This window comes from Coenobita brevimanus, chromosome 66 (assembly GCF_032717465.1).
Source record: "Coenobita brevimanus isolate Jiangsu-jjx chromosome 66, ASM3271746v2, whole genome shotgun sequence".
NCBI classification, from domain to species: Eukaryota; Metazoa; Arthropoda; class Malacostraca; order Decapoda; family Coenobitidae; genus Coenobita; species Coenobita brevimanus.
In genome coordinates, this window is record NC_137019.1 from 1,367,157 (window position 1) to 1,379,960 (window position 12,804).

The 12,804-nt window shown below is 42.6% G+C and overlaps 1 protein-coding gene across 1 annotated transcript in view; it reads left to right on the forward strand.

Moving 5' to 3' along the window:
- LOC145405247 (cotranscriptional regulator ARB2A homolog) overlaps nucleotides 1-12,804 on the forward strand; it is a 43,894-nt gene that overhangs the window by 1,269 nt on the left and 29,821 nt on the right. Inside the window, exons 2-5 of the mRNA XM_080276666.1 lie at nucleotides 1,398-1,495; nucleotides 3,309-3,409; nucleotides 8,887-9,080; nucleotides 12,128-12,266. Coding sequence (XP_080132792.1) covers nucleotides 1,398-1,495; nucleotides 3,309-3,409; nucleotides 8,887-9,080; nucleotides 12,128-12,266 — 532 coding nt within the window. The remainder of the gene's footprint in view (nucleotides 1-1,397; nucleotides 1,496-3,308; nucleotides 3,410-8,886; nucleotides 9,081-12,127; nucleotides 12,267-12,804) is intronic.

Genomic DNA, 12,804 nt, shown 5'->3' on the forward strand with positions numbered 1-12,804 from the left:
GGTAGAGATTCCCTGTAGTAAGTTAGGAGAGACACCGCAGTGAAGTTAGGAGAGATCCCATGTAGTGAAATTAGAAGAGATCCTGTGTCGTGAAGTTAGGTGAGACTACATATAGTGGAGTTTAAAGGGACCCTGTGTAACAAAATTAGGAGAGGCCTTGTATAATGAACTTAAGATAGACCCTGTGTAGCGAAGTCATGAGAGACCCCAGACCCCACATAATGAATATGGGAAAGACGTTGCATAGTAAAGTTGGAGAGACCCTGTTTAATGAAGTGGTTTCATGGGTACTGCCCCTGTACAGTAAAAGCCCTGCAGTCCAGTCACCAATACAGTAATCTTAATATCCCAATACTCCTAATTTTTCAAGGCGAAATTTTTCAAAATTTTCTGGGCTTTATCGAATTTTTCTGGGCTTTATCTAAGGATTTACCTGGCTTGGACTTGCTCTTGGACTTGGATGTACCTGCCTGCAGCTACTCAGCTACACTTCTATGCATTTCCAGTGTCTAAAACTATTACCCATATAATTTTAAGTGTTTATTTAATGATCATGTACATACAGTATTTCTGATGTTTTCAAAGGTCCCTCCCAATAGTCCAAAAAAAAAAACAATAGTCCAAAAGACCCTTTGTCCCCAGTGATTGAGAGTCCAGGACTTTTCCTGTATTTTGTAGTATTTAATGTTTTGTTTTGTGGTAGGTGGGGCACTCACCATCCACTCACTCGATGTAGTGCTGCTCTCGGGTGTCTGTCCTTTCCTCTCTTCCATCTTTCTTTCCTTCCATCCTCTTCTGTCTTTCTTTCCTTCATTCTTTCCTTGTCCTTCTGCCTACAGGTGACTTTACAGTCCCTCTTCTGTCTTCCTTTCCTTTATTCTTTCCTTTTCCTTCTGCCTGTGGGTGACTCTACACTGAGTGACAAGCCAAATGGTTTCCTGTACACCAGGAAACCATTTACTATGCTGGGTGGTAACCATATAGCCAAATTTTGGCACCTGGTGGTTTAGTGGTTAATTATTGCGCTCCAGTCGGACTGAGCCGGTGAAGGTTTATATCCAAGGGGTGGTTTGGGGTTGATTGCTCATGTAATGTCACTCAGGGATGAGTGAGGCTGGTCACTCTCAACCTAAATGTCGAGACCAACTGCCTAGCCCTGGGCTCCTACGCTCCTCATGGGGCAATGTAGGATTGGATGATAGATGGATGGATGGATAATGTTTTGTTAAAGAAGTTTCTGTTTCAGTTGTGTTGCACAGTACTTGCTTTAACTAGCACAGTTAATTATTGTTGCAGAAACTCCTGAATGTGTACCATACACATTTGTGTTGTTTATAAGAATATGATGTTTAGTGTGTCTGACTGTATAAACTTTTACAAACCTCTGTCCCTTCCAGAACAAGTGTGGTGGCCATGGCAGGTTTGATGTGTTGCAAAGAAAAGTCAGAACCTTCCTTTCCAAATACACTTGAAGGCTTTGGATATGAATTTAAAGGTAAGTTTAAGTGTGGTAGGTTAATAACATCATTCATCTTGAGAGCAGAAGCAGGGTCCACTGTCGCAGTCACAGAACATTACAGTTTTAAGATCAGAGCAGTAGAGCAAGGTCTGTTAGAAAAAAAAAAGAAAAAGAAAAAAAAGAAGAAAAAAAAAAAAAGGATTCTCCACATGATTTGTTCCCTCTGACAAATCGTGGAGGTGAAAAGATGCTAAAGGAGAAAAAAGTCGTGGAAGAACATAGAGATCGACTCCAATCCTAGCAGGTAACTCTGAATGTCTAGTTTCTGAAGCTGACACCACAAGGAAAAGGGCCTTTTACAGCATCCACAAACCCTGAGCCACTGCAGAATATCTATCTATTTATCTATTGCCAGATGCCTTGATCCCATAAGGGGTGGCCACAAACAAATCGCCTCCATGTCGCTATGTCCCTTGCCATTTCACTGCCCTGCTTTCATCTCATACCCCCCTCTCTCATATACCTCTCCTCTCCATCCCTCCACCTCATCCTTGGCCTCCCTATCCCTCTTCCCCCCTTCACCTCACTCACATACACTCTCCTCATCGGTCTCTCAGTCTCCATCCTCTCCACATGGCCAAACCACCTTAATGTGTTTCTCCTAACACTTCCAATCACATCCACATCCACACCACAGCACTCCTTCACTTCCTCATTTGTCAGTCTGTCCATGTGACTCCACATGCTCCTCTCAAATAACTCATTTCCACTGCTCTCACTCTTGACTTGTGTCCTTCCAGTAAGGTCCAAATGTTAGAGTTGGTACCACAATACTGTCATGTAGTAGCTTTTTCACTTCCATGCTCACTTCCCTGTTTCTTATCACTGCTTTCGAGGAACCAGCAACCTTTATTCCCTGCTGCATCCTTTCAAGCACTTCACCCTCTACTCTTCCAACCTTACTCATCACACTACCCAAGTACTTAAACGCACTCACATTTTCCATTTCCTTCCCATCCAACCTCACTGTACATTCACTGACTTCTCTCGAAGACCATCACTTTACTCTTCCCTACATTCATCTTTAGATTCCATTTCATACACACACTCCCAAACTCATCCACCAAGCCTTGCAGCTCCCATTCGTCTTCACTTAACGACACAGTATCATCTGCAAACACAGTACAGGGAGTTTCTAAACACTGCCCTCTCTCACTAGGGCCACTCCAACATCCACTGTCCTATCTTGTACAGTATCTGTTTTATAACCCCATCCGTGTACAGACAGAACAACCATGGAGACATGACACATCCTTGTTTCAATCCAACCTTCAAATAAAAAAATTCACTCAGTTCACTATCCACACGCACTGCAGCCTTAGCACCCTCATACATACTCTTCACGGCCTTCAACAGCTTCCCGTCTTCTTCCTATATTCTTAATACTTTCCACATTCCTTGTCTATCCACCCTGTCATATGTTTTCTCCAATCCATGAAGGCTGCATACAACTTCAGAAAGTAATGTGTTGACTCACACATTGTCAGTACACATGGCAACCTAAACAAATGGCAGTTGCAACTCACAACAGGCTTGAAGCATAGGCTCCTTCATACCATCCTAATGAAGGGGATTTTTTTTTTTTTTTTTTTTTTTTTTTTCCTCCAGCTAAGTTCTCTTTTTGATGAGGTTTTTCTCAGTTGAGTGAAGTGTTACCGGGTATATAGGAAATGATCTTAGGCTGGGCTTGGGGTTAATATGTCTTTGGCATGCTGTTCAGTGGTAGCCAGTAAATTAACTGAGTACAGCATGCCAGATATCCTTGATTATTTCTTCCATTTCTTTTTAGATGGAAAAATGACAAACATGGAAACTGGAGAAGGATTCCAGTTTGTTGTCAGAGAGGGAGATCAAACCTTCAACCAGCGGCATTATGAGGCTCTTGGGGAGGTAAGAAAATACTTTTTTCCAGTTAAAGATAATAGAGTACCCACTAAATAAGCATTATATCCTATTAACCCGCCCCGTCCCATCGACGTATGGGTACGTTGCAACGATTTGCATTTGCCAGTCCCGGCGACGTACCGGTACGTCGTGCAATTGCAATGTGCATAATTTCGACAATTTTCAAAATTCGCGCTTGATTTGCGGTACGTACCCTCGCATGACCTTCCCCTACCTGCCACCAGGTGGGGACACTCGGCGACCCCGTGCGACCCGCGCTAGCCCACCACTCGTCCACTCACCTGGTAGCCACGGTCCTGCTCAGACATGGCTAAGAGAGGTCTCTCAGACAGCGAAATTCAAGTCGCCCTGGACACCTTTACCGGCGACAGTGATTCCCCACTGGACGACGAGGATATGGACAAGGATTATGTGCAGCCAGAGGAGGAAGAAACCACCAGCAGTGACGAGGAGGTTCCATCTCCCAGGAAGCGGCAGTACGTGACTTACCGTGCTGCTAGAGAAGGGCACCAGGCAAAGAAGGCACGTGCAATATCCTATCCCTATCCCCAGCGTGATTTGGAACCAGAATTCAAGGACGAGGACGGAGCCGTGGGACGTGCTGCCACGTGGTATGGACGTGAGGTGATAACACATCGTGGCCCAGAGCACACACCACGTCGTATGAGCAGGTATGGGCCTAGCATTTTGTTTGGGGAGTTAGGAAGTCAAGTGAAGGGAGTGGGGAGTGAAAGGGAAAGTCCAGGGAGGATTAGGGAAAGTGAGAGTGACGTGAGTGAGTCATTGCTCTTCCTGCGTAGTGTGTGGCGGCGTAGTGGATCACGTGGGCCAGTGCGGGTGTGTTCCTTATCACGTGGGGTTGTGAGGGAGGGGGAAGGTGGGGAGGAACCACTCCAAAGCACGTCTTATGCTCCCCAATATCCCCTAACATGTGGTCGAGCTAGGGTGCGTGAGAGAGCACGTGGTGTTGTCATGGAGGGGGAAGGTGGGGAGGAACCACTCCCCAGCACGTCTTATGCTCCCCAATATCCCCTAACACGTGGTCGAGCTAGGGTGCGTGAGATAGCACGTGGTGTTGTCATGGAGGGGGAAGGTGGGGAGGAACCACTCCCCAGCACGTCTTCTGCTCCCCAATATTCCCCTATTTCATCCCCACAACCCCCTAATGTTCCTCAAGGCCGTAAGGGTAAGGGAAAGGGAAAGGGTAAAGGCAGAGGGAAGAGGAGTGACAGTGGGGAAGCCCTCCGCACTCCTTCTCCCCCATCTCCCCAACCAGGATCTCCTCCCCACCCAGACGAAGGCGGTGATGGGGATGATGGGGACGAGGGATTTGTGTTGTGGGATTGGGAGGATGGGAGTGATTTTTCTCCCCTCATTCACCCCTTCACTGAGCAGGGGCGATCTGGCTGCATTGCTCCAGGAATTCACCGTAATTCCACCAGGTTGGATTTTTTCCACCTGTTTTTCAGTGAGGCATTTGTTGATCAGATTGTATACCAAACCAACCTGTTTGCAAGTGCCCAGCGCCTAGAGAGTGAAAGATTGGGAACAAGGAGTATGCATTCTATCATCTATGATTACCCTGTCTCCCTTCCAGAAATGTTCTTATTTTTTGCCCTAGTCCTTTTGATGGGTGTTATAAGAAAGAATAGAATTCCTGCTTACTGGACTAGGGACCCTGTTATGTTTACCCCAATATTTGGTCAAGTGATGAGCCGTAATCGGTTTCAACAAATTCTAAGTCGCCTCCATTTCTATGATGCTCATGACCCTGCAAATGCAAACAACACTGATAAAATGAGGCGAATTAGGTTGGTCTTTGATCACCTCAGGCAAACCTTTCGTTCCTCATTCTATCCCTATAGAGACCTCGTCATAGACAAGAGTCTCGTGTTGTGGAGAGGCAATATTTCATTCAGACAGTATATACCCAGCAAAAGGCACCGTTTTGGGTTCAAGATCTTTGTTATGTGCGACTGTAGGACTGGATACGTGCAAGACATAGTCTTGTACACCGGTGCACAGACAGACATAATAGAAGATCGAAGTATTGGACTGTCGGGAGCAGTGGTAAAGACGATGATAGAAGACTACCTTCATCGTGGTCACGTTCTCTACCTGGACAATTGGTACACTAGCCCTCTTCTCGCTGGTTATCTTCACATGCATGAAATGGGAGTCTGTGGAACCGTAAAGGTGAACCGGCGTCACATGGCCAAGGTAGGGCGGAAACTTGCAAGGAATGAGGTTGTCTTCTTCAAAGCCAACAACATCCTTGCAACAGTGTGGAACCACAATAGAGAAGTAAGCCTCTTGTCCACAGTTCACTGCCCCTTGATGCACCGTACTGATTCTGTAGATTACCGTAGCGAGAACAGGCGTCGTGTTTGGAAACCTGAGTGTGTCATGGATTACAATATAAACATGCGCCTCGTGGACCAGTCAGACTCCATGATATCGACGGTAGAGTGTGCCAGGACCACGATGAAGTGGTATAAGAAACTGTTCTTTCACTTGCTAGATATCACTGCTCTGAATTGCCACCACCTTCACGCCATGACAACAGGAGTTCAGGAAACATTTGAAGGGTTTGAGAGGGAGCTCACAAGAGAAATCTTTGCAAAATATGCTGTTGAAAGGCCCCAACATCGCACCCGCGCTGCCCCTATTGCCCAAACTCCCCTGAGAATATCCGTCCGCCATTTCCCCACTCCTATCCCTCCCCAGCCAAACAGACCTAGGCCCCAACGCTGGTGTCACGTGTGCAGTAATTCCCAGATGAGACTCACGACACAGAGGAAGGACACCCGCTATGAGTGCGTGCAGTGTGACGTGGGTCTCTGTATTCACCCATGTTTTAGTGAATATCACACGTTGATGCAATTTTAGTATGGTGTGAATGCGAAAGGACGCAGAAATTATGAGGTAAATGCGACAGACAGACGCTCAGTGAAATTATCAGTCATGTTGATCTCCAAATATTAGTATAAAGTGCATACGGGTAGAACATAAGTGCAAACATTGTATGTGAGTATATAAATCTGCCCTAAGTTGAAACTTACATAGCGAGGGTTTTATGATGCGATATTCTGTCGCTCAGTGCATTAAATACGGCCCTTAATTATATAATTATTATTATTGGAAATTCTTACGGGTATAATATAAGTTCAAATTATTGTAAGTGCTGATATATATTCTAAGTCAAATATTCATAGCGTGTGTATAGAGATGCGATTTCCTGACGCTCAGTTGAATGAATAAGGCACGTATTAGTGAAAATAAAAGTCAGCAAGTGGTAAAGTGTGTAATATATGTGAAGAATTAGTATATAAGTGTGAGTATTATGTTGGTCGAAACATTCCTTGCGAGGGTATTTTCATGCGATATTCTCACGCTCACTTGAATAAATAATGGCAGTATGTACAGTGCATTATAGGGGTGTAAACGTGTGTATTGTAAGTGGGAAATTATAATTGGAGTGAATAAATAAAGTAGATGATGAAACACGAGTGTTTGAGGTCGTGGTTGCTACGTGAATATGCGCTAGCATATCGCTAAATGCCCTCGTAATGAATGAAAATAATTGAAAACCTTTACAGTGGTGGAGGAAAGGTTCTATGTAAAGGGGAAAATAATTGGAAAGTGATAAAACAATTTGCTATGTTGAAATACGAGTCATAGCGAGTGCGCTTACTAAGCTGATGTGCGCTATACTTATACTGCATGTCATCATAATGAATGAAAACATCTGAAAACGCTTACAAACAGTTGTAATTGGTAAAATGTCATTGAAACAGAAGTATACAAGTAGAAAAAATGATAGGTTGACTCATACCAGACACTTAGCATATAGCATGTTACGACTCGGACCAAACTCGCTATGCTCGCGCGATGGTACAATGCTTATTCTTCATATATATGTGTCTGAAATCCATTATATTGTTACTGTTATTGTTTACTAGTTCAAATTCGATAAATATAGAGGTGTTGTGTGTTGTTTCTCCCATTATTCCTTACCATAGAAAACGTAAGCGCATATCCTGTCCATTACAGAACACCACACTTGCCGGGGGGAACCGCACCCGTACGCACCACTTCTAGACCGCGAGAACCACTTTCTTTGTGATTTTCCTTCGTTTCTCGACCTAAGTGGAAGTGTTAGCAAAAAAAATTTTTTTTCCAAAAAGGCTCGGGACTGGGGGATGTCATAGGTGCGGAAAACCTCGGGACGTGACGGGTTAAGACTCATTGTTCCACCTGGGTGTGTACTCAGGATACTGTATTACAGTACCAGATAAGTTTATTTAACATAGAGAAGTTTCAGCCTGAAAAGATTATGACTGATTATGCACATGCCTTCACTGAGGTATGAGAGAATTCTTGTACAATAGTTTTATTTTTAAAGATTTTGATCAGCCTTTTGCATCTGGCCTGTAATATGGTGGTAATGTGTTTGGAATAAGTACATTTTGTTGTTTGGCACTTTTGGTGTTGCTTTTACCACTGCCTGTTATTTTCATTTAGCTTAGGAGAGATTCCTTAGACTAAAAGGAATAAGATTATTTTTGTCTATCTGTCTATAGCCAGTTGCCTTAATCCCATGAGGGGTGGCCACAAACAGATCACCTCCGTGTTGCCGTGTCACCTGTCATTTTGCTGCCCTCCCTCCAACTTACATCCCTCTCTCTCATATGCCTCTCTGCCCTACCTTTCATTTCATCCTGTTTCCCCCTCCCTCTCCCTTCCTTCACCTCACTCACATGCACTCTCCTAGCTGGTCTCTCACTTTCCATCCTCTCCACATGACCGTAAAAAATATTTAACTTATGAAATAGGCAATGATACAAAAACTTAATTTTTCATTTTACAGTACCTGTATTAATACTTATCACTTTGTTTGCTCTTGACTATGTTTAGCGTTTATCTGCCTCTTCTCAGAGTATGTACACTACTCTGAGAAGAGGCAGATACACGCTGCACAAGCAGGCAATAGAGAAATGTATGAGTAGATTATTTTGGAGTGGAAGGAAGGGTGAGTGAACTGAGATGTGGAATTGTTTCGTGGATAGTGGTTAGTGGATAGTGTACAAGGACTGCATAGGTATGTGCAGTCCTTGTTGGTAGAGGTAGGTCTCATGTAGTATGAAAAAGAGGGGGATGGACAGTATATTGGTGAGAGAAAAGAGAGAGGAAGAGGAGTGTTTGAGAAAGTGAGAGAGGCATATGAGGATAAAATAACTTGCAGGCATTTCACTCATGGAGATCCCAGGAGGAAGCAAGGCATTGGAGATAGTGATGATGATGATAGGTTGTGGATAGTGCTTTGCCAATAGATCCACCAATTTTCTTTCATTATTTTGCACTGAATATTGTACTTGTTGCAGTTCCTTGTTTTGTGTATTCAAAGATCTTTGAATATCCCACTTGTTCATCATATGCAACTTCAGTACCCTGTATTGCAGGTTGTCACAGAAGAAGTCTATAGGCTCCTGGAGACTGAATGCAAATTGCAGCAACTACCAGTCCCATGTGATGCTGTGGAATCAGAACCCCAAACATTTGTGTTTGCCTCAGAGGATGCTTTCACCAACCCCGAGAAATTATTGATCCTTATTCACGGCAGTGGTGTCGTGCGTGCTGGTCAGTGGGCTCGCAGGTTAGTTTGTATGTTAGCATTGAAAGCTAGTTGTGCTATTAATATTTATCTTTGTGTTTGCCTATCAATTCTAGTTGTGCTGTTAATTTGACATTTGTGTTTGCATATTAGTTCAGTGGTTAATCTGCAACATATAAGATCACTTGTTTTAATTGTACTGTATTGTGTTCTACTGAACTGTACTGTGTACAGTAGTGCATGAGTGGTGACATAAGTGACTTGAAGCCTCTTAAGGGTGCCTCCAAAGAGTGATCATAGGATAAATAATAATTTTAAAAAATCACTGTGTGTATTTGTTTGAATATGGTCACTGTTTATTTACGGTATACACTGGGAATTTTTTTTCACCTTTTAGGACAACTGTAAGGTAATGAATATTTAACCCTTTAACCGCGGGCTTGTTTTGCTTTTTCTTGCGACACCCGTGGGCATATTCGCGCTCCGACAGACTCTCTAAAAATATTTGCCAAAAATCAGTTATTAGTCCTAGAATATTAAAATCATATATGCTTATGGCACATACCTTCAGCTTTCTCCTGGGGTGTTTGTTGAGCCTTCGTCGAGTACCTTAGGACTTGTGGAGACCTCTGAAGTTGGGTAATGAAGTCTCCACTTTACACTTCCTGACAACCCGTAATATGATTACCACAGCCTGATATTATCACTAGAAACACTATTCTATGATTCTCAAATACACTTAACCCTTGGCTATCATGGGTTCCGCTATAGCGTATCTCGCTATCACGCCTATATAAAAAACTACCCAAATACCTTTATCATGTACTAAATGCCTGTTATCGCGCACTGCAAATGTTCAAAAATTTAAAAATGGCCAGGCTCTAGTGCTCTGCCCAGCCAACAAAAGCTTTACTCCGTGACTGGTCGTGTGACGTCAGCATCAGCCTAGCGCTGATTGGCCGCCCGACCTAGTCTCCTGCCTGTCAAACCATTCAAGTGCACACCCTCAGACCGTGAACAGTGATAGCGAGAATAATCTTTTTTATTATGTGACCATGGCCAACGTACCCCCTCCCCTTCCCCGTACCATCATCCAACATAATACTGCGGCACCTGGCAGGGAAATAAAGAAGAGGAAGAACCTAAGTTATGCAGATAAACTGGAAATTTGAAACTTATAGAGAATGGTGAGACCAAGCGAAGTGTGGAGAAGAGATATAACATCAATGAATCAACTGTGAGGAGTATTTATAAGAATTGTGATCACATCATAAAACATGCTCATTTTTAGACTATTATATATTAATATGTAGTACAAAAAGGGTATCTTAGGGGTAAATATTGAGGTCATGGCACCAGTTAGAATTATTACCATAAGTTCTTCAATTCGGCTATCACGGTTTCGGCTATAGCGCAGCCATAGCGGGACCAATTAGAAGTGATAGCCGGGGGTTGAGTGTAGTTTGGAATCCATATTCCAAAAAAAAAAAAACACTGTGAAAGCAATGAAAATTACGAGGGCGTATGACCTTCCCAATTGCACTAGTTCGCCGCTGGTGTTGTCATTTATTATTCGTAAAAACACTCACAGTTTATATTTCTATTACTATATAACACTTATATATATCTACAGTCTTTATCCATAAGTTTCCTTCAGTAATAGTGTTTATTGTCACTGTAGGCATTCAATTTCTTTCAGTAAAATACGTAGCATTCACTTTCTCGTCCTGTATACTAGCATTGAGAGTGAATGTCACTTTCACCTTCACTCACATAACTCATAGTATTCATACATGCTAGAGTGAAACTTTCACTTTCATTACTCTTAGTATATATACTCGTATTCTTATATTACTACTCATTTACATTTCTATTTACGTTCTCTATTTTATGTACATTATTTACATTTTTGTTTTATTTACAGTGTTATGCACTGTCACTTGAAGTAGCTTATAAAACTATTTTCCACTGTTCACTTATATTTACATTCATTGCTTTCACTTGCTGTTTACACATTATTTACACATTATTTGCAATTCCACTTGCACTGTTTTACTCAGCAGAAAGATCATAGTCACTCTCTTTCGATTGTCAGCCCTCTACCTCTTTCCACATGAGGTTTAGTAGGGGGTAAAGGTCACAGGGCCCTTTGCATGGGGCTAAAAAGCGACGGAAGTTAGCAGGAGCGAACAGACGTACTTTCACTTTGGAAGATGACAGTGAACTGATAGGGGTGGGCCGGGGTGGCCTACCTAGGGAAATGCATTACTGCCAATGTCAGCCTCTTGACAGCTGCTAATATATAGCAGTGAAATGATTGGCAGGAAATCTAGACAATACATTATAAATTAGGTAGTTCCAGGTGAATGTAAATAACACTTAGGCTTCTCCCTTCCCTCCTTATATATATTTTTAGTATGAGAATAGATTATACGGCATATTTCAAGGGGAAATAAACAGCGAAAATTAGCGAACGAGTGCAGGTGAGGTGTTGTCAGGTGATAATTAGCCAATTCCAGGTGTATGGCACTCTCACTTACCTTATTTCTTTTTGGTATATATTATTTGGTATAAGAATAGGGCATAGGGCTTATTTCAATGGATGAAATCAGTGGAAAATTCCAGGGAAGATTTACTTAGCATAGCACGGCCGGGCAGGCGAGAGGAGAGGGTAATGGAGGGAAGGTAGGGAGGGGAGTCAAGAATGGGGAGAAATGGCTAAATTGTCAACAATGGATGGGAGTACAGATGAGATTAGGAGTGCTGACTAGTGTTGGACATTGGCAGTACTGATAGATGATACAAGCTACCACTTGAAAGCCCGGGCGAATTCAAAATAACACAGAATCGCAAAAGTGACGCCCCGCGGTATGATCCCTTGCTCCCAAGCGTCACGAAAGTGACACCCCGCGGTTAAGGGGTTAAAAAACTGTGCCAATCATGATTACATTTAGATGTGATTATTAGATTACAGATAGCTGTTTACTGTAGTTACATTAGTACAGCTGTAGAATTTCTTTTCTTGTGTCATTTCATGTTGTGTGATTTTTTTATATTTTTTTCTTATTCCTTGTATGTATAATTTTCAGGTTGATTATCAATGACTGTTTGGATTCAGGAACTCAAATACCATTCATCAAGGAGGCAAAAAAGGAAGGCTATGGTGTGTTGATCATGAACACTAATGACAACTACAGGGGCGTTACAAAAGGGATGGGCAGAATTAGGGTAAGAACTTGTACATGTGTCCAGGTGAGACAGCAGTGAGTCCATGTTGTGTTGTCAAAAGCAGAATCTGTGTGAGATATGTAGCAAGTATATACAGTGTATCTGAGTGAATGGGTTATGACCATACTGCCCTAAGTAGATCCTATCAAAGTAGTTTTGTAAGTTATATACAAGTATTTGTTTCATACATACTGGTATCAGGTATAATGTGTGTGTGTGTGTGTGTGTGTGTGTGTGTGTGTGTGTGTGTGTGTGTATCTATCTGTCTGTATATCTATCTGTCCATCTATCTATTCATCCATCTCTCTCTCTCTCTTTCTCTCTCTCACTCACTCTCTCTCTCTCTCTCACTTTCTCTCTCTCTCTCTCTCTCTCTGTGGTTTCCTGTACACCAGGAAACCATTTACTACGCTGGGTGGTAACCATATAACCAAATTATGGAACCTGTTGGATTAGTGGGTAATTATTGTGCTCCATTTGGATTGAGCCGGTGAAGGTTTATATCCAAGGGATGGTTGGGGTTGATTTATTACGTAAT